Consider the following 23,490-nt stretch of genomic DNA (forward strand, 5'->3'; position numbering starts at 1 on the left):
GGCAACCTCTTTTTGTGACAATAGAGCCCTTATTCGACTCATCTTGTTGAACTCTGCTTTCAAGGTCGGAATGGAAGGCCAGATGGATACATCGAGCTTCCCATGCGTAGGTGGAAAAAGCACATTCTTACAGCAGACTACACGTTGGGAGACAGTCACAATGTACGGAATCCCTGCCAACATACCATAGCAATCTTCATTATTTAAAAGTAAATAGCTACGGTTAGCTAGCAATGTGAAAGTCGGTGTTCTTGCTGGGACAGGATTACCCTTCAAAATGCAAGCGAAGTTCGGAGCCTGCGCATTACAGAGCCATGCAATTGTATACTCCGACAAACTAGTGAGTGATCAGGTGTGGAAGTGCACTCTTCGCCCTTTAAATATACTTCTTTACCCTCCCTCAGGCACCTATAGGTAAATGGAAGAGACCAAACTTCATGAAGATATGCACTCCCCAAAAGTTCATATCCGCCTGTAGCATAATGTTTCATGCTTGAATTTAATTTAAAAAGGGGAAAAGGCAGCGTTATTAACCCATGAATGAGCCACACGGATAAATTAACTTCGGCACCAGAAAAGGGTAAAGGTTCCAATTTCTCAATATGAAAAAGAGAAAATGCAGCATCTTTCATACACATAAATCACTGTTTGTCAGTCAAATTAAAAGGTAAAAATAGGGAAGATGTATTAATGTAGTCCCAAGGCACTTTCCCAGCTTTTAAAATTTGTAAAGTCCAAGCAAACTGCATAATGGAACGTAATTGATTTTGACCGTGGTACAAAACAAACACCTCATCTTGAACAATATCAACAACAGATGAAACAATATTATCTAACGTATAAATTTGGGAAGACAGAGTATTAATACTATTATCAACAACAGCGAACACTTTTTCTAAATTGGCATGATCAATAGCTCTTAGTCTAGAAGCAGCTTCAATTTGAGATAATTTACAAACTTTGTTGTAAACAGCATACACCCATCATTTCGATCTGCCACCTACAGGGCCCTTAACAAAGTCATTCAAATCAACATTGCCAGACAATTTGGACAAATGCAGTTTAACCGACGCTAAAGTGGAATGTTTAAGCCAGTTCTGACATAACTTGCCAACTGAATAGGTAGTAACAGAATGTCCAGTCTCAAAACGGGGATCCACTCTAACTTGTGTATAGCCAGGGGCCAGACCAAGAAAACAATTTTGGTAAGAGTCTTATGTTTTATGCCGTAATAACCAACCTTCAGGATCCAATTTAGAAATATTAAAGGAGGAATTTAGTAACAGTGATTACAACTCACTAATGGACCTTCTGTGTGATTTCTCCATGCAGGCTAGTCCCCCAAATCGGGAAGAGAAGGAGCATTTTAATTTTTTAGATGTAGCCAATCCAAAGCATGTGGTTTGTGAAATAGTAGAATTGAAAAACAACATATGGTTCGGGATGAGGCATTCATGGTGCAAAGCTTCAGTGCCCTGTACTTGCCAACTTCTAGAACCCCAAACAGATTTAAGATCAATAGTATCTTTCCACAGCTCATAGCACCTTACAGCTAATTGATCAATAAAGGACTTAGAATACAGTAATTTAGTGTGGGTGAGTCTAACTTTGGAAGAGGACTTAGCAGTCATCTTAAAATAAAATGCCCCAGGATTAGATTGATTAAAATCAGTAAAATAAGTGAACTTTTCAAAAGAGTTCTCGAGCTGCCTTCAATTGGCGCTGGACAATGTTCCCATTGCGTATAATTAACCACATTTCTAAATGAGTGTGCTTTATGCAGAAAATTATTACCATAGTGTTGGTAGCAAAACAAGTCTGCATAGTTCGTCGAGTCCAAATACAAATCTTCAGCATCAAAAGCAGCATAATATTTCAAATATAAAAAAAGAGACTCTATGGCTTTGGACATCCCAATCATCAGAGCGTATGTTTTGTTTTACAACATCGCCCATTGAAACACGAAGTACATTGGGGCGGTGGATTTGAAATTTAACAGCATCCCACACAAACCCATCTAATACAGGTCAAGCTGTGATGTTAACAAAAGTCTGGTCCCTTTTCATGATGTGTGAGTGGGGTGCTAAGGTTCCATCAATTAGTCTAATTAAAGATCCTTCCTTAACAGAATGTCCATTCACTAGACAAAAAACATAACTACAAATCCAATGGACTTTAACAAAAAAATGGAAAAAGCACCAACCAAGTGTAAGTCCAAGGGGGTATGTATCAAAAAATGTTTCCTAAACCAAACAGCAAAAATAGACATTTTTGAAGGGGACTTAGATGCTGTAGAGTCAGTGTCAAATGAAAAGCGTGACTGATTGACAGCAGTTGTTTGCGCATTAGGCAACAACACATCTGTGGGATAAGTATACTCAGTATCATCAAGGGGCTCACCAGCTGGTGGATTCAATAAAGGATTAGTAACTGTAAGCATCTCGATGGCAACGTCAGGTCTGGTGTTACTTGCTGGAGCCAAAACAGAATTTCTCAGCATTGCTGGACAAGAGATCGCTGGAGTCCTACTAAGAAGAATCAGCCACTCGCTGTAATTTGACATTGTCAATGGAGATGTACCTGATTTCCTTGCGACCAGGAAGTGGAGGTAAAATGACTGTTCTTGTAACCTGCTCGCCAAGCTCAGGAACTGGTGCACAATTTGAGGGGCCAAACACCTTCTTGTTCTCCACCTTGTCACGGACCAGATCACCGACCCTGGGTATCCAGCCAACTACCGGAATCTGAAGAGCAGCATTAGATGTGGAGGGCAAATGTTCCTTTGCAAGACTGTCTCTGGTCTTTGTTGGTTCTGTAATATAGCAGAATGATCATCTACGTCAAAGGGTGCGGCAGACGCCGCCTTGACTAGACCCTCAAGGTCCGGAAAAAACATTTTGATGCCAAAGAGCATTTCGTATGGGGTCCGCCCACCCAGAGACCTTCTAGGGAGATTAATAAGTGCACGTTGAACGCTATATAGATGGGCCAGTCAGTTTCTGCCAGTACCTAAAACCCTAGCTGTCAAAGATTGCTTTAAGTCACGGTTCATCCGCCCCACAACACTATTGCCTTCAGGCCTGTATGGAGCCGAAAATTTGACCCGGACCCTCAATGAACCCATGGCATCCTTGAACGCCTTAGAGGCGAACGCTGGACCCTGGTCCGAATGAAAGGTACCACATGAAACAATTCCCACAAAGACACGCAAATCCCTGATGACAGTTCGGGCATCAGCACTCCTTTGCAGCCAGACCCAAAGAAAGCGTGTGCTCAAATCCACTGCAAGTAAGATGTACTTATATGCAGTATCTGAGAAGAAAGGACCGCAGTGATCTAAATAAACTCACCCAAGTGGTTTATTAGATATGTACAACTGTGTCTGGGGCGGGTACGCAGCAGTTGAAGGCTTAATCTGCTGGCATATGTTACAATGAAGGACATAATCACGCGTCTGTTTGTACAATCCGCGCCACCAGTAACTCTGTTGTAAGAGAGATACAGTAGCTGAAATGCCGGCATGCGCCGAGGCCATGCCCTCCTGAGCTGCTGTTATCAAGGTCTGCCTGCGGTCCGCGTTAGGAATCAATCTGTCACCAACATCGTTAACTTTATCAGGACTAAATGATAAAAGTATTTAGAAGGGAAACCTCTCGGGTAATTACCTCCCTTCTCTGTTGTGGCAATAGCTGCCAAGATGTCATCAATCTTACTTTGGAACATGTAACTGCTGCTGCTACTACATATGTCGCAACTGCTGTCTGGGCTGCTTCATCAACAAGACTGTTTCCAACAGCGTGTACCCCCACGCGTTGGTGACCAAGAGTATGAATTACAAACGCGAGTGGCAGCCGTTCTTTAAACTCTGACACTCAAACCCATAGCATTATAGCATTTTGTGTTTAATTGTGCTACCTTTGGAATCACGATAGTCATTCTGAGTCCAAAAGAATACATTTTAATTGTAAGACTGAATACAGTAGTAAGAGTCACTCCCAGTCACACAAGGATCAGCGTACTCCAGTGCAAGCACTAGAGCCCTAAGCTCTATCAATTGGGTGGTACAGTCCCCTAATGTCTGTGTATGCACGACATCGGACTTGACTCTCCGTTCACCATTGTACCCACCACTATCGCGCAGGCCGCCGAATAAGCATGCTTTGACCTCGTCGCCGGTTGCGCTGAACCGTCAGTGTAAATGATACAATGGAAATCCTCCAGCGGGCGCAAGGACAAAGGAGCAAATTCATACTGCAAGTACTTCTGAGTTTTCTAAGAGGAATTAAAGACAAACGTGACATCCGGAGACGTCAAGGATGTAGCCCATCTTATCCAACGAGGATGTAAAGATTTTGAATTTGGTACACTTGCTTTTGTCACTGCCTCTAGGGCAGGATATGGTGTAACTACCAACATGCATTTCCCCTGCGACAGCGCTCTTTCTTTTAGGATCGCCATCTGTACTGCAGTCAAAACTTTCAAGATAGTGGAAAATCGCATTTTAGCCGAAGTGTACAAGTGTGACTTGTAAGCATTAGGGACTGTGTCACCCTCATTAAAAGTCAGGTACGTGAAACCCACCGCCCCAGGCACAATTCTTATTACCAGGTTGGTGTGGTTGTCACGAGTCAGTAAGTATTTAGATTCAAGAAGATCAGACTGCAAAGATTGCAATATTGCATAATGTTCAGTCAGCCAGCAAGATATGGTTAAAGTTGGTTGTATCAAGGTGTAAAGCGGCTTGATACGCTGGGCATAATCAGGAATATAAGTACGCCCGAAGTTTAAAAAACCAGCAAAGATTGTAGTTTTTTCAGACTTGTAGGTGCGCGCAACTGTGCGCATTTCTCCAAGTGAGGTGCCAAAGCTCGACCTTCATTGTTGAGCTCATAGCCCAGGAACAACACTGTGTACTCTGCAGTGAGTGATTTTGCAAAGTTAAATTTGTAACCGAAGTCCGCAAATTTGCAAATGATGTGGTGAACGCAACACAGATGCGGCCACCATTTGTCATCAGTGAGATAAATATCATCAACATACGAGCACGCATCAGGGTCGAGTCCCTCTAAAAGAGAGACTATACGAGCGGCAAAGACGACCTGGCTGTTCTTATAGCCCATGGATAACCTTTTGAACTGAAATTGTTTGCCGCCGAAAGTAAAAGCTGTCCAAAAAGAGGAGTATTCATCGGTTACACACACAGTTCAATCACACTTTGATTTACCAATTGTTCAAGGATTTCCACAACGGGCGCCTTTGCTTCACGCCGCATGGGATATTGGGGTTGTGGTTGTGGCATAGGAGTCTCATGTCTGGGCAAAAGTTTGTCCCATCCACATTGAGTACGGTACAATGCCAGTGCAAGCACCGTAGCCCACTCTTCTGCAAAATGCAGGGCCCGCTCCTTCGGCACAGTGTGCGCGAAACTAGGGAAGATCACCTCCTCCCCTCTTGGAGCTGCTAAAACGAAAGGTGGGGGCCAGTCTGCCTCCTCTAACAAAATGTCATAAGTAGAGGGCAGATTTGCCCAAAAAAATCCCTTTTATTTTACGTTGTATGTCACCTTCAATTAAAAGGACTATTTCAAAAAGTCTATCAGGGGGAGCAACTCTAGTGTCAGCTGTCTCAACAGTAATGAACGTGTCAGTTGCTGTCGCCTTTAGAAGCGGACGCAGTGCTTCCCGCACTACTGTAATTTCCACTGCGCTGTTGAGCAGCGTTAGCGCCGCTGTCAGGTTCCGAAGCTGTGTTCTCACTATCCGTGGCATACCTTGCTGTTAAAGCAGCAACCTTCTTCTTCTGAAACTGGGGTCGTTGACGTGAAAAGTCGTCCTGCTCACCTTTAACCTCCGTCTGGCGGGGCTGCTAACAAGCTTGTTTGGCACCCCGTCCTGAGACCGATGTATCCTGTAAAGAGCGAGGAGAACGTTGGTCAGGAACCTGAAAAAAATCAGGTGACTTTATATTAGCGTGGTCGAGCAATTCAGAAGTGCGCTCAGTTGACACAGGTATTGGCGACGCAGGACGTGACCCCTGTTTCTGCTGCTGCTGTTTCCCCTATTTTTTATTCGTATTCCAATTCTGCATTGGAAAATTGGGGTGTTCATCTTTATTAGATTTTGCCGCCTGAGTTTGCGGTTGAGCTGTTATTTTAGCAAAAAGCTTAACACCCAAACTATTGCGGCCAATGGTTTTATGAGCCTCCGCAATGATTTTCGGTAACTGCCGGGGCTTATTGGCATAGTTGACATCGCGCAAAGCATTAGACACCTGAAAGTTGACTGCCTCACCCTTGAAATTAGAAAGGACGAGATCGGAAACTATATCAAACACTCCGACGAGTCTCATCCCCAACTCAGCAGCCACCTCCGGACCGTGGTTATCTTGGCCACGCTTAATCACAGAGGGTAGGACAGCCATGAATTGTGTGCCAAAGCACTTATCATAGACTGCCACAAATATCTTACCCCAGGTATCACAATCAGCTACTTCGGGCACCAAGTCTGTCTGCAAACTTATGGTTAGAATCTGGTGTTTCTCAACAGGACTTGTATTAGGAAACACTGCCTCCAGCTGGTCAAATTTCTCGGCAAGCCAAAAAGGCATATCATCCTTATCTTGGGGGTGCTTGCCAATAACCGCATTAACCATGACGGGACTGAGTTTCATCCCAGCGGGTCCTACTGGATGCACCGCAGGTCCAGGTGCCCCCACCTGGACGTTGTGGGAAACATATTTCACTAAAGCTCTAAGCACCCCTACAACAGAGGTATAAAGGACTCTCAATTCCCCTACAGGAACTGTCATGTAACGGGGGTACGGTAAACCTGGCCAAACCAGGCCAAGTGGCCCCAGGAATGGACAAAGGACCTAACCCAACCGCTGTTACCGAGAGGGGAAGGGCGCCATTAAACCAAGTTCGATGCAGCCAATCGGAAATCGGAAACTCCTGTGTCCTATACGGTGTATATTCCATAGGCACGGCAGTGGGAGTGTAAATATGAAACATACCACTATCAGCATTTACTGCAGTAAAGGTAACCCATGAGTAGAAAAGCTCAAACGGGTATGTTATGTTATGTTATATTATTCTCACTTATATCGCGCACAGCTGCCCCAGCAAAGGGGCGTCCTGGCGCTTAACAAGGTACACAAAACACAACACAGTTAGAAGCAGAGAACAGCAGGATGCAAGAGCTAAAAGCTATACAAATAACATAGTCTCAATGGCACGTCTAAACTGCAAAAGATCTTCCAGAGCCCGTAGGTGAGGAGGAAGAGAATTCCACCATTTTGCAGCTGAAACCCGAAAGGAGCGGCCACCGACTCTACTCAACCTGAAGCGCGGAACAACTGCCAGGTTTTGGCCCAAGGATCTGAGGGTTCGCGAGGGTACATATGGTGCTAGCAAGTTCATGCCGCCTCAGCACTCACAACAAAAAGTACCGCCATGCCTCCCAGAGGGACGCCAAACGCCTGCAAATGATTGCGGACGGCTGCCCTACTATGCTGGGGTATTTCAATGTCAGCCATGAGGACACAGAAGAGAAAAGACAATGCAAATGAATTGTAGCACGAATGGGTTGTAGTTCAACATTAGAACCTTTTCAAAATATCAAGCTTGAATAAACCTATGTATATATAGGTAGGTTAATCTGTCACCACCGTCAACCGGAAACAGTAGTAATGGTGTTGTGGACTGTTATAAACACTACTCGAGAGTCTCAAATATAAGACCACATCGTTAGGTGCGCCATGTTGCGGGGATTCTGCTCATACACAGAACTGTGCACAGACACCCAGGACCTCAGTGAATTGTGGTGTACCAAAAAACTCATCTCAGTACCTAGAACCCCTAACCGACTAGCATCAGTGTCACATTAGCTCTCCGTCCTACAGTGGATCTACCAATGATTAGACAACCCAGAACATGCGACTTAGGTTACTCTCAGGAATAGTGGGAATCAAAAACACTCTTTCGTTTGTTATTCTCATACCAGTCCACAATGTAAGTAAATAGAGACACAGAAAAGTTTAAAATGTTTATTTTAATGACGTGCTCTAAGATGCAGTATTGTTGCTAACATAAGCAGGCATATGATTAAAAATAATACGATCAGCATTGTTACAATTCCATAAAACACATAGGGAGAAATCATATTATAATGGATAATGGATTTTCTCCAAGTGCCCTAATCATGCATTAAGCGCAATATTAAAGGCGCTAGAATTTCAGTTAGCTGCAGTTGTGTGCATGTTGTGTCTAGAGCCTGGGCCGATCAGCCCGAATAACAGCTAACATTGTTATGATAACCTTGGAGGCTTCTGCACAAACTGTACAGAAGGAGGTCGCGATGTAAGTCTAGGGATGTTGAAAACAAGCCTTTCTCATGTGAAGATTTTCAAGCAGTGTAACTTACAACAACAGTTATATGCAGTGTCGCGTGCAAAAGCTGCAAAATGTCGTTTAAACGTCTAATAAGCTTATGCTAACATAGCAAAGTGTGCATGCAGGGCCCTACCTTCACTACAAAGGAAACACCCTCAAACTCTCTGAAACTACATGCCTTATTATTATTATTGGCTAAGCGCAGGTTAGCTATGCACTGTAGGAAATCAAGTGCCCCATCCACTAAGGCATGGTGACGGGATGTTACATATTGTCAAACTCAGCTCTCGGTATTTTGGCAATTTTTGCCTGCAGCGTCTAAACCTAAAGCCTGAGAATATATACGCAGCATCACCAGCTGCAGGAGCTATTTGTCTAAGCCCCCCAAGTCTAGAAATAAATGGTTGACATGTGACGCTGTAATAACAAAATTAGATTTGTGGTCAGCTATTTGTTGGGTACTGTTGCCACAAAGGCTTAGAAATTATTGATTATATAATTGTATGACATTGTTCCTATCAAATAGAATACTAGGCTGTCCTAATCGTTTTGTAACTGTTAAGTTTGGAGTAAGCAATCGGATGCTATGGATATTAAGCATAAATATGTAATCCTGTAACCACAATGATTTATGAAAAATGCAAATAAAGAAAATGTTTTTTTTAAAAGGATGTCAATAATAAGTAAAAGAGAACAACAAAACTAGACTGAGAAGACGGGCATAAACAGAGCAACCCAGGCACACTGCTCAGAAATGTATTACCTTACTTAAATGAAAACGGAGTAAGGCCTGGTTGGTGATCCATGCATGCAATTCAACATCTTCTTTTCAGTTCACTGTGCATATGTGCACCACAAGCACCAAGCAGAGCAGCAGAGGGGTCGGCTGCAGCTTTAGTCCAGCTGGGAACCACAGGGCAGTACGTAATGCGTACCTGAAACAGCAGTGGTGTTATGGGCCCGCCAAGCAGAGAGGCTCAGTCTCACATGTGCGCTACCACTGTGCATGATGACACAGCACACCCATCCCTGAACCCAGAGGAGACATCCAGGCGCCCAGGCACAGAACATTGTTTCTGTTTCAGAAACTGGGTCGAGTGCACGCGGACATAGGAGCAGCACCACCATGACTTTTAGGTGACATGCAAGCAGGCCCCAATGGCCAGGGACCGCAACCGGTGCACAGTGCGAGCCAGGGCGCTGTACATAACTTCATGCTGCTGCCTGCTGATGGGGCCACCTGGAGCTCGCCCCCTCACACCACAGTGGCTGCAGGGCTAATGTTATGCGACTTTATTACAGTTGACCTGTCAAAGACAGTGACCTAGTGTGTAGCCCCTGGGAGAAATTTCACACGTCATTTACTCCTATTCAAATGCTCATTACTGGCTGGGAGAAGTTCAAGAGCAAATGCAAATTAACCCCAGTAACTTCAGTCAGGCATAAGGTACCTTTCTAAAAGTAACTTTTTCTTAGTATTTATTAAAAATCCAACATCATCATTCAATTGGGTTTTTATAACTAGTAAAAATAATTTTCGTTTTTTTCTAACTAGTCCTAGTCCTAAAATACAGTATTCGGTTTTTTTCATAACACATTATCGTTTTTAGCGGCTTTACTCACAGTAGCCCATACAGAAGACATAAGTAAATATCATATAATATGGCTGTAAGATAATCAAAACAACATGTACCATATCCATGTAGCATTGTCTTCTCTCTTCCTCTGTCACCCCATTCCCAACAGCCCATCGTCTCCTTGAGTCATAGTTCTCCCAGCTCGGGCTTGCCTAACTTTCAAACAGGCAGGGTGTGTGATATACCCCCAGATGCATGAAGCACCCACTCTGCGAATCCTAAATAGCGAAAAATACCGAATCGCTATTCAGAATTCGCAGAATGGGATGCATCCCCAAAATCGGTAAATATCTGCGAATCGCAACCGGCCACAATCGCCATATGCGAATTTGCTAAAATTGCTATAAAATCTCAGAATCAGCTGTTTCCCCAACCCCAAATTGCGATTTCGCAAATAGCGACCTTGCAGATTGCGAGATTGCAAAAATACGAAGTTGCATTTTGAGCACAATGATGACATCACAACCAGGAAGTAGCGTGCTCCATGCTTCATTTGGATCACAGAGCTGGATAGAGGAGAAGGCAGAGCACTGAGCTCCAAGAGACACACCCTGCAGTCCTAATACAAGATACATATTGATATCACAATGTCCCAGGAAGCTGCAGGACGAAGTGAAACAGCCAGGAAGCGAAAAATCAAGTTCTCTGAAAAAGAACTGGAGTACTTGATAGAGGGAGTCAGCAGGGACCATGACCAGCTGTTTGGGAACCTGTCCCGGTGCATCTGGCTGCGTATCAAGGCCAAGGTCAACGCGGTGGGAGTCACGCACCGATCCATTGATGACCTAAAAAAGAGGTGGTATGACCTCAGAGGCCGTGCCAAGGAGCGCATTGCGGAGAGACTGGGGGAGAGACTGGCCACGGGAGGAGTAGACTCCACAGTCCCCGAGAACACACCAATGGAGGACCTAGTGGAGGACACCGTCAACCCTGCAGCCTGCGTGGGGGTCACTCAACTGGACACCTCCCGTGCCACACACCAATCACAAGGTAAGAGCCATGCAACTGCGACCCCGTCCCCTAACAAAGCCCATGCCCCAAAAGCAAGCCATATTTGTAACCCCAGTAATCCAGTTCCTGCCCCTCCCAAATGCCCAAATGCATTGTGGGGCCTGTAGTGTGACAATGTGCTCGGATGCTTTCTGTGCACTGCAAACAGGCACAGCACATGGCAGCAATGCAGCTGCAGCTCTACAAAACTGCACCCAACATTAGTCAACTCACTGAGAGTGTGCAGGAGCTGACCGCAGCCGTCAAGTAGAGCAACCAACTGATGGTGGCGCAGCAGGACATCACACGCAGAAGCCACAGGCAGCTGCTGACACGGCTGTCAACCTACACACGCTCAAACCACCGGATTGGGAACGCCACTTCCCAGCTGTCGCGCAGGTCACTGGCCATGCAGATACAGATGGTCCAATGCTGTGCAGATGTTGCAAGGGCCCTGGGGCAGGTCACCACCGCTGTGGAGAAACAACAGGCGGCCGGCCATGGCCATGCAAGGGAGGGGATGATGCCAGTGAGGGGACATCTAGCCTCAGCAGCCTGTCTGTGCCGGTGCAACCAGAAAGGCGCCGCAGTTCCCGGCCCAACGCTGCATCACGGCAGAACACTCCGAACGTGGAGGGTGAGAGGCGACGAGGTGCGTCCGGCGGGAGGCGCCAGTGATTGTACATTTCCGGCAATGCCATGGTGAGGTAACCACGCACGCCTGCTCAGGATACAAGAGCCTGTATGTCTCAATACAGTAGCACAAATGTTTGCTGATTCAAAGCACATCGAAAGCTTGTTAAATAATCAAAAGATTTACTTTGAACACAAATCTTCCTCATGTCAATCATTCATGTGGAATGCATGAGTGCAGTGTTGTGTGAGGGGTATGGGTGTACTAGAAATAGTTCAGTGTGATGCTGGCGCCGCGCCTGTGTCCTTCAGCAGGATTCTCCCCGTGTGCATGATGCACATGTGCAGGTGGTATGTTGTCCCCCTCCGACTCACTACCAGACACCTCCACAGGTATCCTCCGCTTGGTGGCAATATTGTGGAGTATGGCGAACACAGCCACGATGCGGCAGCAGACCTCAGGCCGGTATTTGAGGGCCCTGCCAGTCTTGTGGAGGTTGCGGAATCTACTCTTTAACATACCAAATGTCCGCTCTATCACATTTCTGGTGTGTATATGCGCAGCATTGTATCGCCGTTCCTGTGGTGTTGCAGGGTTGAGGTATGGGGTGAATAGGTATTCACGGAGGCCGTAGGCGCTGTCAGCTGAATGGAGGAGCCGAGGGTCAGTGCCTGTTATGCGCAGCAACATGGTCTTAACATACTGTATGTGGGCATGTGTATTTACCTAGGAGATGTCCCTCACCAAATTCACCCCTAGCCAAGCAGGTGTGTATGCCGCTGTGCCGGAAGATGAACGAATCATGCCTGCTCCCCGGGTATTGTGCCACAATGTCTGTGATGATGGTCTTCGCATTGCAGACCATCTGAATGTTGAGGAAGTGGTATGACTTGCGGTTCCGGTACATATATTCGGTCTCTGCGGGTGGACAGATGTGAATGTGGGTGCCGTCGATGCAGCCAATTACATGGGGGAATTGGGCGGTGTGATAGAAGTCCAGTTTTATTTGCATTAAGTCCTGTTGGGTTGTTGAGAAGGTGATGTAGTGGTGTATCCGGATCAGCAGGGCGTCCAGGAAAGTCTGTAGGCAGCATGACAGTGTACTCTGTGATATACCCCCTGCATATGCCACTATCCCTGGAAGCTGCCGGAGGCCAGGAGGTGCAGGAGGAACAGGACCTGGACATGGATGGGCACGGTATTGGTCCTCCCTGTTGGGTGCTGCATCAGGGGGTCAAGGTCTCTGATGAGCTTCTTTATCATTGCCCCATTGAGCCTGTATTTGGAGTAGTTCTCCTCTTCAGTCTGGCCCAGGAGTGTAATCCGCAGCCGGAAGATGCTCTCCTGGATCCTGCATCAGTTCTGGGCTGCAGCCTGGAGCCTCAGCCGCCTTGCCACAATGTAGAGACCTGGTATTGTGACTTTCCTCATACTCCTACTGAGTCTCCTTAAGTGTGTTTGATTTACCCAACACCTGTTTTTTGTTTGCCATTTTTTTTTCACCAGTTGGACTTCATGGTTACCACCTGGTTTTGCTTCTCCTTAAATTGCGACTCGTATTTTGCGATTTATGGTATTTTCGCAATTTGCGATTTATGATGAATGGGAATAGCGATTTATTATCGATTTCGCAATTTGTTTGCGAATTCGCTATTGATTTAGCTAATTGTGTGGGTAATCGCTGTTAAGGAATCGCAATGGAGGTTTCCAAATGGTTTCGCGATTCTTTGTTTTGCGATTTCGCTATTTGCTGCTTCTGTACTTGATGCATTGCGGGAGTGGAAATTGCAATCGCAATCGCTGTTTCGCAGCGATTACGATCACAATATCGCTTGATGCATCTATGCCATAGTCCTTAGTAGTTCTGATTTCATCATCAAGGAATCTTGTTGAGGGACCTATTGGCTCTGGGTCCTTCCCCCAATATTCCACCCATGCTAGACAGATCTTGGTATATTTCTGGTCAGCCGCAGGCTGAATATACTGATCTCTCCAGACCCATGCGGTGATCCAGGCCACTGTTCCATTCTTTAACCACAGAAAAGAAAGCGTCTCTCCAGTGGCGGACCACATCCCTTTTTGTTATTAGCAATTCTAAGTGGAGTAGTGCCCTTTTATACCTATTCATGTGAGGGAAACATATGGAAACCTGTTTTAAATTACCCCCGGTGGTTTAGAAAACCACAAACGTAAGGAGGCCAGAAACACACACTTGGTCACAGCCTGGGCCGCAGCTGGCAGCCTCCCAAGCAGAAATGCCAGGGCAGAACTTCTGAGCTCCAGTGAGTTCTGCATCACAACCGGCACCCACTGACTGCAGGCAGCTGACGATCTCACGCTGCCTGAATGAATAGTTATTTGTGAATAATTAAACACACTCGGGTGGTGCACTACTCTGTCTCACATACTTCAACTTCACTTGAAGCGACTCTGCTCTGTGAGGCAGGCACAGACCGCAAGCCACCACTGCAATTACCATTTTCCACCTGCCTCCTGATAGTGAGTCCTCTCCGCCAGGCTTACATGAGGTAGAACACTACATTGAGTTTTCCCCTTTTGTTTTAAACATTCTAACAGCACTAATGGAAAAAAAAACACAAAAAAGGGGACAAAAAAAACTAAAACCAAGAAAAGCCATATGAGAAAAAAAAGCATAAACAACAAAAAACGCCTACAAACCCTGCAAAGATGCTAAAAAAGATAAAGAGTAAAATATCGTAAGTTACATGACAAAGCACCCATGGATAAATGGATTAATGCAATCTGCATGGCATGCTACGAGTCCTGACACTTCTCCACATTGGACGTTCTAGAGACAAAGCATCCTGTGAATTTTTAGTTAACCCAAATTAAGAGCCCGTAGGCCATCCTTGCACTTCTGACAAGTTGCTATTGTAAGTCTGACCACTGACTCCTCCCAGTTCACTCACAGGGGAATTTACTTCTGGTACTTTAACCAGTTTACTTGCGCTCCACCAATTGCGCCCCATCACTCTCGCAGCATAACCACAAATCTTATCTACAAGCACAGGCTCAGAAAACTTGAGGCTGGTGTATGAAGTCAGCATATGCTACATGTAACCCCTGCATGTTTTGACCTTTCAGTGAACAACACAAGCTGTGAGTCCTTGACGAGACGTGTCACTTGGATATTGCAGGTGACCTCTGTACTTGTCTATTATACCCATCTTAGTTTTCACTTATTATTATTTTAGTTTTATGCAGTAGCACTTTATTGTTAACAAGGTCCTGATGAAAGCAAGGACAATTGTGTCCCTTGGTTGCTGAAACATGTCGACCCAGTTCCACTTCTAGACAGTACAAATTTTTTCTAACTGTCTTTAACAATTTTTAACATTGGCGGAGCGAGCACCACCTGAATAAAGTTTGTTCTGTGCTCCCTCATCCAATTTTAGTCATACACACTATTATTGTTTCTTTTCCACCTTTTCTTGCACTACACTATCCTAGTCACCACACTTTTCGACCACTCACAAACACAGAGTAGTGGCCGATCATATCTCCGTCCGCTCAGTTAAGAGCCCTTATTCCATCTAGGGCTCTCCTTTTACTGAGTTATACATACCTATATGGATGGTTTTGGAAATATCCCAAATGATGAAGGGCGGTATCGAGTGGTGACTGATGGGTGATTCTGACTATTTTTCTAGGTTGTCATTACACACCATCACTTGCAGGTCAGCTTTAGGTGTTCACTGTTTCTTTGTTTGTACTTTGTACATTAGAAGTCCTCACTTTCATGATAAGACCCTCCGGCACTACTTTGTTGTTCGGCACTGTCAACATTCATAAGTGAAAAAACATCTCTTTCATCTTGACACTAACACCCGACATTTTTATAGGCCATTCTGAGCTGAATTGTTTGATAAAAGTTAATTTACCAATCCCAGTAGTGCACACAATCAATTATTAGAGTGAAGATTTATTAGAGAAAGTAATAAATTATCAGGAATGCACAAGACCTTTAATGTATGCCATAATTAAGGACAAATTACACAATCAGTTATGTTACTAAAATCGACAAAAGCAAAGTACAGTTTTATTTTGTTGGTTTTTCTTAACGTATTTCTCACATAGCATTTGCAAACATAAAATGTTGTTAATTGCAGAACATAAAGGTTGAAAGTAGGGGTGGGCGGAATGTGAGTAGTGGCGCTACGCAAAGCTCAGCGAAATGGTAAATCTCTGCAAGCACCCAAAAGTTCAGCGAACACGCAGAATTGCTTGTTCTGCCCTTTTGCAATGTTTTTTTTCTGTTAGCGAACGCTGTGTGTACTTGGGGACAAATATCACGCGAACACGCATTTTGATAGCGCGAACAAGCAAAAAATTCGGCGAAGCCGCGGAGGGCGAACATTTTGGTAATCCTGCATTCTCCGTGGAACGCGAAATTACCCAAATTCTGCAAATTCCGCGAGCGGAACGGAATTTATCGCCCAGGCCTAGTTGAAAACCCACTTGTTTAAAATTTAAAAGCAGTTTCTCATACTCAATTTACTAATTGAGCCAGAATTCGTTTTTCAAATACTTTCTCTGAAGCGAACAACAAAGCAATACGTGGATAATTCAATGCAGCGGAATAATGAAACTTCTGTTTCAGGAGCCTGGTATACAATTTGAAGACGTGCAGTATATGAAAAAAGGGTTGGACCCAGACTTGAGGTGCTTTTTCCAGTATGGTAACAGGTCTGCCATCAGGTCACTGTGCGGATTAATTATTCATACTTCAAATTACATCAACAATTTCCTCAATTATGATCGCCAAAATAGGCCAAGGGAGAGTGGACATAGTTACATCAAATGTAATATTAGAAACCTGATATAACCTCTTAAATTGTAAACCCCTGTGGTTACCTCTCTCTGGTTTGGCTTTAGAACATATCTTTGTCTTGGGATTATGACCTTGCAGAGTGCTGCCTGTCTGGTGCAAGCTTCATTTATATCTGTAGGACCACCATCCTTCCAAAGAAGGAAACACAAAAAAACAGGAGGAGGACAGCCATAGGCCAGGAGGTGCGCAACTAATCATTTGCGCGTGCTTGGTGGGATCTTGATGGTGTGCTGCTCTCCATTTTGGTAGAGTATTGACCTGGCAGCAACTTCAGGAACACTAAGGGAAGAGTGCTACGTCCACCAATGGGCAAAATACCTGTGCTGCTTTCAGTCAGACTAGTATAACTGACATTGCTCAGGTAGGTGAGTACAGGAGAAGACATACTGACTCCTGCAATATCCACTGGAACAGTAGGACACAGCATGCAATATCCATTATGGCCCTAGCTAGAATTCCTCCAAGCTCAGTTAGAGGAACTGCCACCCCAGTGAATAATGAGTGAAAAGATGTCTAAAATGTAGGAGTGAGGACTGTACTAGCGGCAGGAGAATGCTTTAATATGACGACAACACTATCACATATGTGCAACATAAGGTGAAAAAAGCAGAAAATGTGATAGTCCTGGGACTGGGACTCCTAAACCTCCGCTGTGGTCTCAGCTTCCTTGGTCACCTGACTCCTCCCATTGCGAATGCTAGAAGTGAACACCACAACAGAAGATCATTCTCAAACCCTGACCCCATCTCCTCGTCCTCCTTTTTTAGGTTACAATGAAATGACCCTTCCCTTTTCCAGCCATGTCGCTGCAAGTAGGAGTAACAGGCTGTGGGATTTCTTGTAAAGCTTAAACAGTTCATGTTTGGAAACTAAGTAGAGGTTTGTGCTCAATATATCTTTTTAGACTGGTATATATTTGGGAGCATGGAGTGGTTGCCAGGAAAAATAAGGATCTTGAGCTGAAGTGCGAGGAATGAAGGGATTGTCATTTCAAGGTTATTGTCTTACAACAAACTGTTAATCAATGGTGGAGTAGAATGTTTTGTATTGTAACACTAATGGCCGTACCTTGAACAGTTTGGTATGTGTTGGGTCTGGTTGAGACCAGTTTACAGAAAGGAGATAATCATGGTGAGTTGAGTGAAAATATATAGGGCCTAATTTACAGTTTGGAGGATGGATTATGTATCGTCACCATGGCAGGGTACTTTACTCCCGCCATGCAAAGGTTTCTCCGCCTGCGAAATTTAGAGATGTCTCCTTAACAGGGCACTTCTCATGCCTTTCCAGTAAACGCCATCATGAAAATAAAATCTCACAGCACAATTTTTTGGGGAAAATAAAAAAAGCAATGACCAGATTGACATGGGAGTTTTCTCCTACGGCATGGGTGCCATTTTGCAGTTTGTACTGCCCCGTACCATCAGGTTGTACCTGGTAATGACAGACAGTGAAAACTTGCCAAATATTCCAGCCACTCCAAATAGGGTGGCTGACAAATAGCAAAACCTCTGACAGACGTTACTCTTTAGGGCCATCGGAGGTGTATGACGGCAGCAGAGACGGAGTAGTCTCCACCGTCGATATACTGAAGGTCCACCCTACCTTAAATGAGGTAGACGGATCTTCAGTTTGGTGGAGAGGGGACTCACGCTGTTGCAATGGAGGACCCTGTCCACCAAAATCTAAATAGGGCTCATATTTAGCACAACATTGGATAGCACACTACAAGTATGTTTCCACATTTTTGCGTTGGGCATATTTACAATTTGAGCCACAGGTTGATAAGGAGATTTTCTCAAACTCCCAAATTCTGTGGTGAATTGACTCACAATTTCATTTCTTTGGTGAATTGATGAAGTTGGGATCAAAACCCTGACCTCCTGGTTGTAAGTTCAGCAACCTAGCCTCTAGGCAGAGTTTTGTCCCGCTTCAGAGTGGAAATGCTCACATGTGACTTGTTTATACATTTATTTTAAGAGTTTTAAGTTGCCATTTGTTTTTTTGTGTGTTTTTGTATACTTTATTTTTACGTTTTGAGTAATCACTTGTATGTAATTAATTCCTGCATGATCACAAGTTCTAAAATTAGAGCGAGCCTAAAATATTTTAATTGTTTCTTTTTTTTTTAGATTACAATGGGGAACACAGACTGCGCTCTCCCCATGCTTTGGGCCCAGCAAACCAACACTGCTGCTGATGTCTTCATTGTGTTCACAGACAATGAGACTAATGTACAGAACACTCATCCGTCATTGGCCCTAAAGGCATACAGAGAGGTCTGCTTGTTTTTTTTAAACAATTTCTAACAATCACAATGTTCTGTAGTTAATCTGTACCACAGAAAACACCCATAAGTAGCACTGAATTGTTTTGCTGCAGGCATGGAGCGGCACTCACAGAAAGAGGGGGAGGAGAAAAGCAAAAGTTGATTTTGTCATAGAATGCCACAGTAACTGGACATTTTTCCATTATTGTTTTTTTTATAGATTAACTTGCTTGAATCATTCCCTAGCATTAGTCAGGGAATCCCCAGTACTTTTACAATAGCAATAACCTTCTAAAATGGCCATATGCCCAACAACAGTGTTAGATTATTAACAATGTTAGTTTATTTAACCTCATTTGAAACAAATTAAGCCTCAACTAGGGAGGTCCAAGTGCTAAACTCTCAAACTCCCCCTAAAGCCCTCCATAGCTCCGAATTCTACCTCACTTTGGGCCCGGTTACGAGTTTCGGCGGTGCAGGGTTGGCCGGTACTCCACCACCACACCCCCACATCACCGAGACTCGCTGCAGCCAATCTGTCAGATTAAAAATTATTTGTAGTTTGGCGGGCAGGCGGCGTGGCGTACCCAGGGCGGTGCCTCTTTCAAAGGCTGTGGTGCCTTTAAAAAAGGCACTGCAATAGGATGCCTCACAAGGTTCCTGCACGGCATGGACTGAGAAGTCCATGCCGTGCAGGAACTCTTGTGTATGCACACAGGGGGGCACATGTTATGCCCCCCAGTGTGCATGCACAAGCGGAAAAGACACAGGGGGCCCTGTAGGCCCCCTTTTCTTTCAGCTTTGCCAGGGTTGACATGGAGTAAAAACCTCCATGTCACCTCCTTCAAAGAGGAAACTCATAATATGCTTGGGAGGACCGTGGTAGCTCCGCCAATCATATTGGGGCCTCTGACTGCCGCGCCACTTCCAGGAAACGGCGGTTTCTTGGCGGCGTTGGCAGTCCCAGCTCGGTCCAACTGCCCATCCCGTAATGGGGCAGTCGGAGTGAAGAAGCAGGTGGACGAGTCTGCGTTCATCTAACTTTTCATGGTGAGTTTGCTGTCAAGGATGATGCCGAGGTTGTGGGCATGGTCCATCAGTTGCGGGTGAGGGTCCTAGTTCAGAGGGCCACCAGGAGTAATTCCATGGGGAGATGTTGTTCCCAAAGTTCAGTACCTCTGTTTTGTCGGTGTTGAGTTTCAGGCAGTTGTTTCTCATCCAGTCAGTGACGCAGAGATTCCTCAGCATACCTTAAGGAGGTGAAAGCCTGATTAAGCTGAATTGGAAAGACAAAGAGGGTACTAGCTCATCAGGGAAAAGGCTTGGGATAACAGTCAATAATGGCGAGCCTGCGTTGCTGCAAATGCCCCGAAGCAGCCATAAGTGTAATGAATCGAATTTCTTATATGGGGGAATTTAGGCCAGGCCGTACCTTCACATCAGACTTGAGAGCAAAGTTGTATGTGATCACCTTTAATGCCTTCTAGTTAATGTTTGGTTCAGTTTGAAAAGAAAGAGGAATGACAGCCTGTTTGTGTATAACATGTCTACTATCATTGTCTTTTTGGTTCATGCCAGATTTTTAAAATAATTACATGTATCTCAATGGGGATATCCCAAAAATCTGGCATGGATCCGGCCCTCCAGGACCGGTTTGGAGACCCCTGATCTAGACTGTAGTGTAACGCAGCGCCCAGAAAACGACTCCACTATGGACTTTCAGAACAACGTTGGTATTGCTCATTGAGGAATATTGTATAAGAATGACTCAATTAACTTTAGGCTTTTTGTACTTGCTTACATGCCTTGTTCCTTGAGGAATATAAAAAAAGTGATTGGTTGCACTCCTGCTATAATACTTAACAGTTTCACAGGTTCCGGCATTTTAAGACACCTCAGGGCATTCTAGCACATGCAGTCTTCAAATCTATATTTATTTAATTGTGAGAAATGTTATGTATGATATATACTTCTAAAATACATTTTAAAAAACTCCCAGTGAAGATGGAGATGGTAGGAGAGGTGGCGCCAGCAATGTCTAGTAATATACTGAGAAATATGTGCAGAGTCATTTAAAGGAAATGAAGTGATGAATAAAAAGTGACTGGAAAATAAGTCAAGCATATTTAACTTAGAGTGAGCATCAGTGGGAAAATATTAAGATTTATAATGGACGTTTAACATAGGAGGAATGGAATAGAAAGGATAATTTTGCTTATATGGAAGATGAAACAGTCAGGATCCTGGTGAATGTGTGTCAGCTGAGTTAAAGATAAAGCCTCCATAACGAGCAGAGGAAGAAGGGGTTAGTGAAGATACGAGCAGGGTAGGGAAGGAGATAAAAGAAATGCTAATCTGATGTCTTGCAGGAAATTTCCTTTTTTTGAGGTTTTATAGGTGATATCTAAGAAACGACCTAACAGATGAGAATACAATCAACCAAAAGATGTGCAATAAACTCGCATTGCGAAAGAATCATTAAAGAATCAACATTCTCGGAAGAAGAGGAGGGTTTTAGAAGCATTAAGGTAGTTTATCATGGAGAGTGGCTTGATTGACCCTTTAAAATGTTGTAATAAATGCGACATGTGTTGACAAATCAGTTCATCATTGCAATTCACTGTTGTATTTATATTGTATTCCTGCCTTATGTTTCAGAATATGGGCATTCCGTCTAAACTGATTGTGTGCGGAATGACGTCCAGTGGTTTTACCATTGCTGACCCTGATGACAGAGGCATGCTGGACATCTGCGGCTTTGACAGCGGAGCTCTGGATGTCATTCGTAACTTCACCTTGGATTTAGTTTAAATCACACCTGCAAAGGGATTAACAGGGACAGGGTTGATTTTGAGATGTGCATGGTATTTTTTTTAGAAGGGTGGCTAGCCTTTACTGCCAGAGGAATGTTTGATTTTATATGGTTGTGGCTTCTTTTCAATGTTCTTGTGGATTACAGAGTGCTACAGGTATTAATTAATATTGTTAGCTACCATGAGCACACAGTATGAAAGTACTTCTTTCCATTGTTCTCCTAACTGCTGTGTGAATCTGCTCTCTAATGCCAACCGTGTTGAACACTTTTCTGTTGATCTATTGAGTAACACTCTCCTTTGTGTCTTGAATTGGGCAGTGCACCCACAATATGGTGGCATGTCAGAAAATTAAACGGCAGGGGCAAGCCCAAGGGTACACTATATGATTCAGATGCACACTGGTGTAAGCGGTTAGGCCTTTGCACACAATTTTGTAGGACTGCATGACAGTAAAGGGAATTGTGCAGATTCCATATTTTTGGGCAGGTTATCGCTAATCACTTGATCGATTAGTAAAACAGACCTGCACACACACTTTACTCACCAGTCACTTTAAAGCACTTTTTCCTCTGTAAATGGCAGTCATTGTACTGCTACAGTGGAGTAGCAACTTTGTTGATAACCTTATTTTATAGTTTTTATATTTCAAGAAGCATAGATATTTCTGTGTGTTGGGGTAAGAGAGAACAAATTCCGTGGCCACATTTCTGTAAATTGGCGGGGTTTGGGTGAAAATGTGCCTATATTTGCATGCCATGGTGCACTAATATGTGTGCGAAACAGATATTTATAGCGATTTGTTGATGTGTATTTTCAGTGTCAGTTGTAACTTTTGTTGCTCTCTTGTTCTACTTAAGAACCCTTTCTTTTATCAGTCATTTTCACACTATCGTTTGTAAGGAATGCTTTGTTACAGCGTGTATTCATTTGGCAATGAACTCTCTCACATCCTGTTACTGTCTGACCAGGTTTCTTGTGCTTGTGTCTTGAGTCTAACTCCTTCTCTGCTTTCTTTCTCTTCTGTAACAAATGTCTCTTTATTTCTGTACATTTATTTAGGTTTTCTATATACCTCTGTTCATAGGCTTATTTAAGAGGTAATATGTGGTCACCAAGCAGAGTACATTAGTGTTTAGAATTTGACTTCTAGACTCAGCACACATACTTGCAAACTGTACTGCTCTCTCTCCAGTTCTCAAAGCTGTAGTTTAGCGGAGGTCAATTAATAATGGCATTAGACTGACTAGAAAGTAGTGCCAAGTCAACTGAATTGGCAGCTGTGTACATTTACTACATTTTCAATGAATTGTCCTTTCTGGAAGGACATTTCAATATTACTGCTGTGGACCCAGAATTACACGCTGTTTGCTGTTGTAAGGTATGGTGTGTTTTTTGAAAAACGTGTAAATGACAATGCATACATGGCACTGTTCTTCTGTAGACAGTGTTGTTTTTTTGTTTTGTTTTAAAGTTCAATACAGATAATTTGGCACCTTCTAATTGCAACATCTTTTAGTTATGCTTAATTACTTTTTCTCTAGTCTGGTAGGGGAAACTGTTTCGCTTATTTTATTTTACGCCTTAACCGTATTAAAAATGTTATTGTATTGGCTGTTTGAAGTTATAAAGCGCTCTGATATCCTTTGGGATCATGTTCGTGCTATATACAACTTTATAAATAAAAAATAACAACTGTTCACCTTTTACTGTGGTAGAAAGCTATAGAAAGTAATTCCGAAAACTTATTTTGCTTAACAGTTTTCAGGCCGATGGTAGGTGGTTGGAGAGGCCAACCACCACGGATCTGATGGGCTCAATTAGCCCGTCGTTCCGTTGGAGGGACTTGTATTTCTAAAACAGTGGTGGTGCCTGCTCATGCACCGCTGAAGGGATTACAATGTCT

General features: G+C 43.9%; 1 protein-coding gene across 2 annotated transcripts in view; it reads left to right on the forward strand.

Moving 5' to 3' along the window:
• RO60 (Ro60, Y RNA binding protein) overlaps positions 1-23,284 on the forward strand; it is a 289,019-nt gene extending 265,735 nt beyond the window's left edge. For both annotated transcript variants that reach the window (XM_086957015.1, XM_086957008.1), the window contains exons 8-9: positions 18,635-18,781; positions 21,430-23,284. In XM_086957015.1, coding sequence (XP_086813141.1) covers positions 18,635-18,781; positions 21,430-21,582 — 300 coding nt within the window. In that variant the 3' untranslated portion in view covers positions 21,583-23,284. The remainder of the gene's footprint in view (positions 1-18,634; positions 18,782-21,429) is intronic.
• Positions 23,285-23,490: the final 206 nt, after the last annotated feature.

Source organism: Lissotriton vulgaris, chromosome 1_1 (genome assembly GCF_964263255.1).
Source record: "Lissotriton vulgaris chromosome 1_1, aLisVul1.2, whole genome shotgun sequence".
Taxonomy (NCBI): Eukaryota; Metazoa; Chordata; class Amphibia; order Caudata; family Salamandridae; genus Lissotriton; species Lissotriton vulgaris.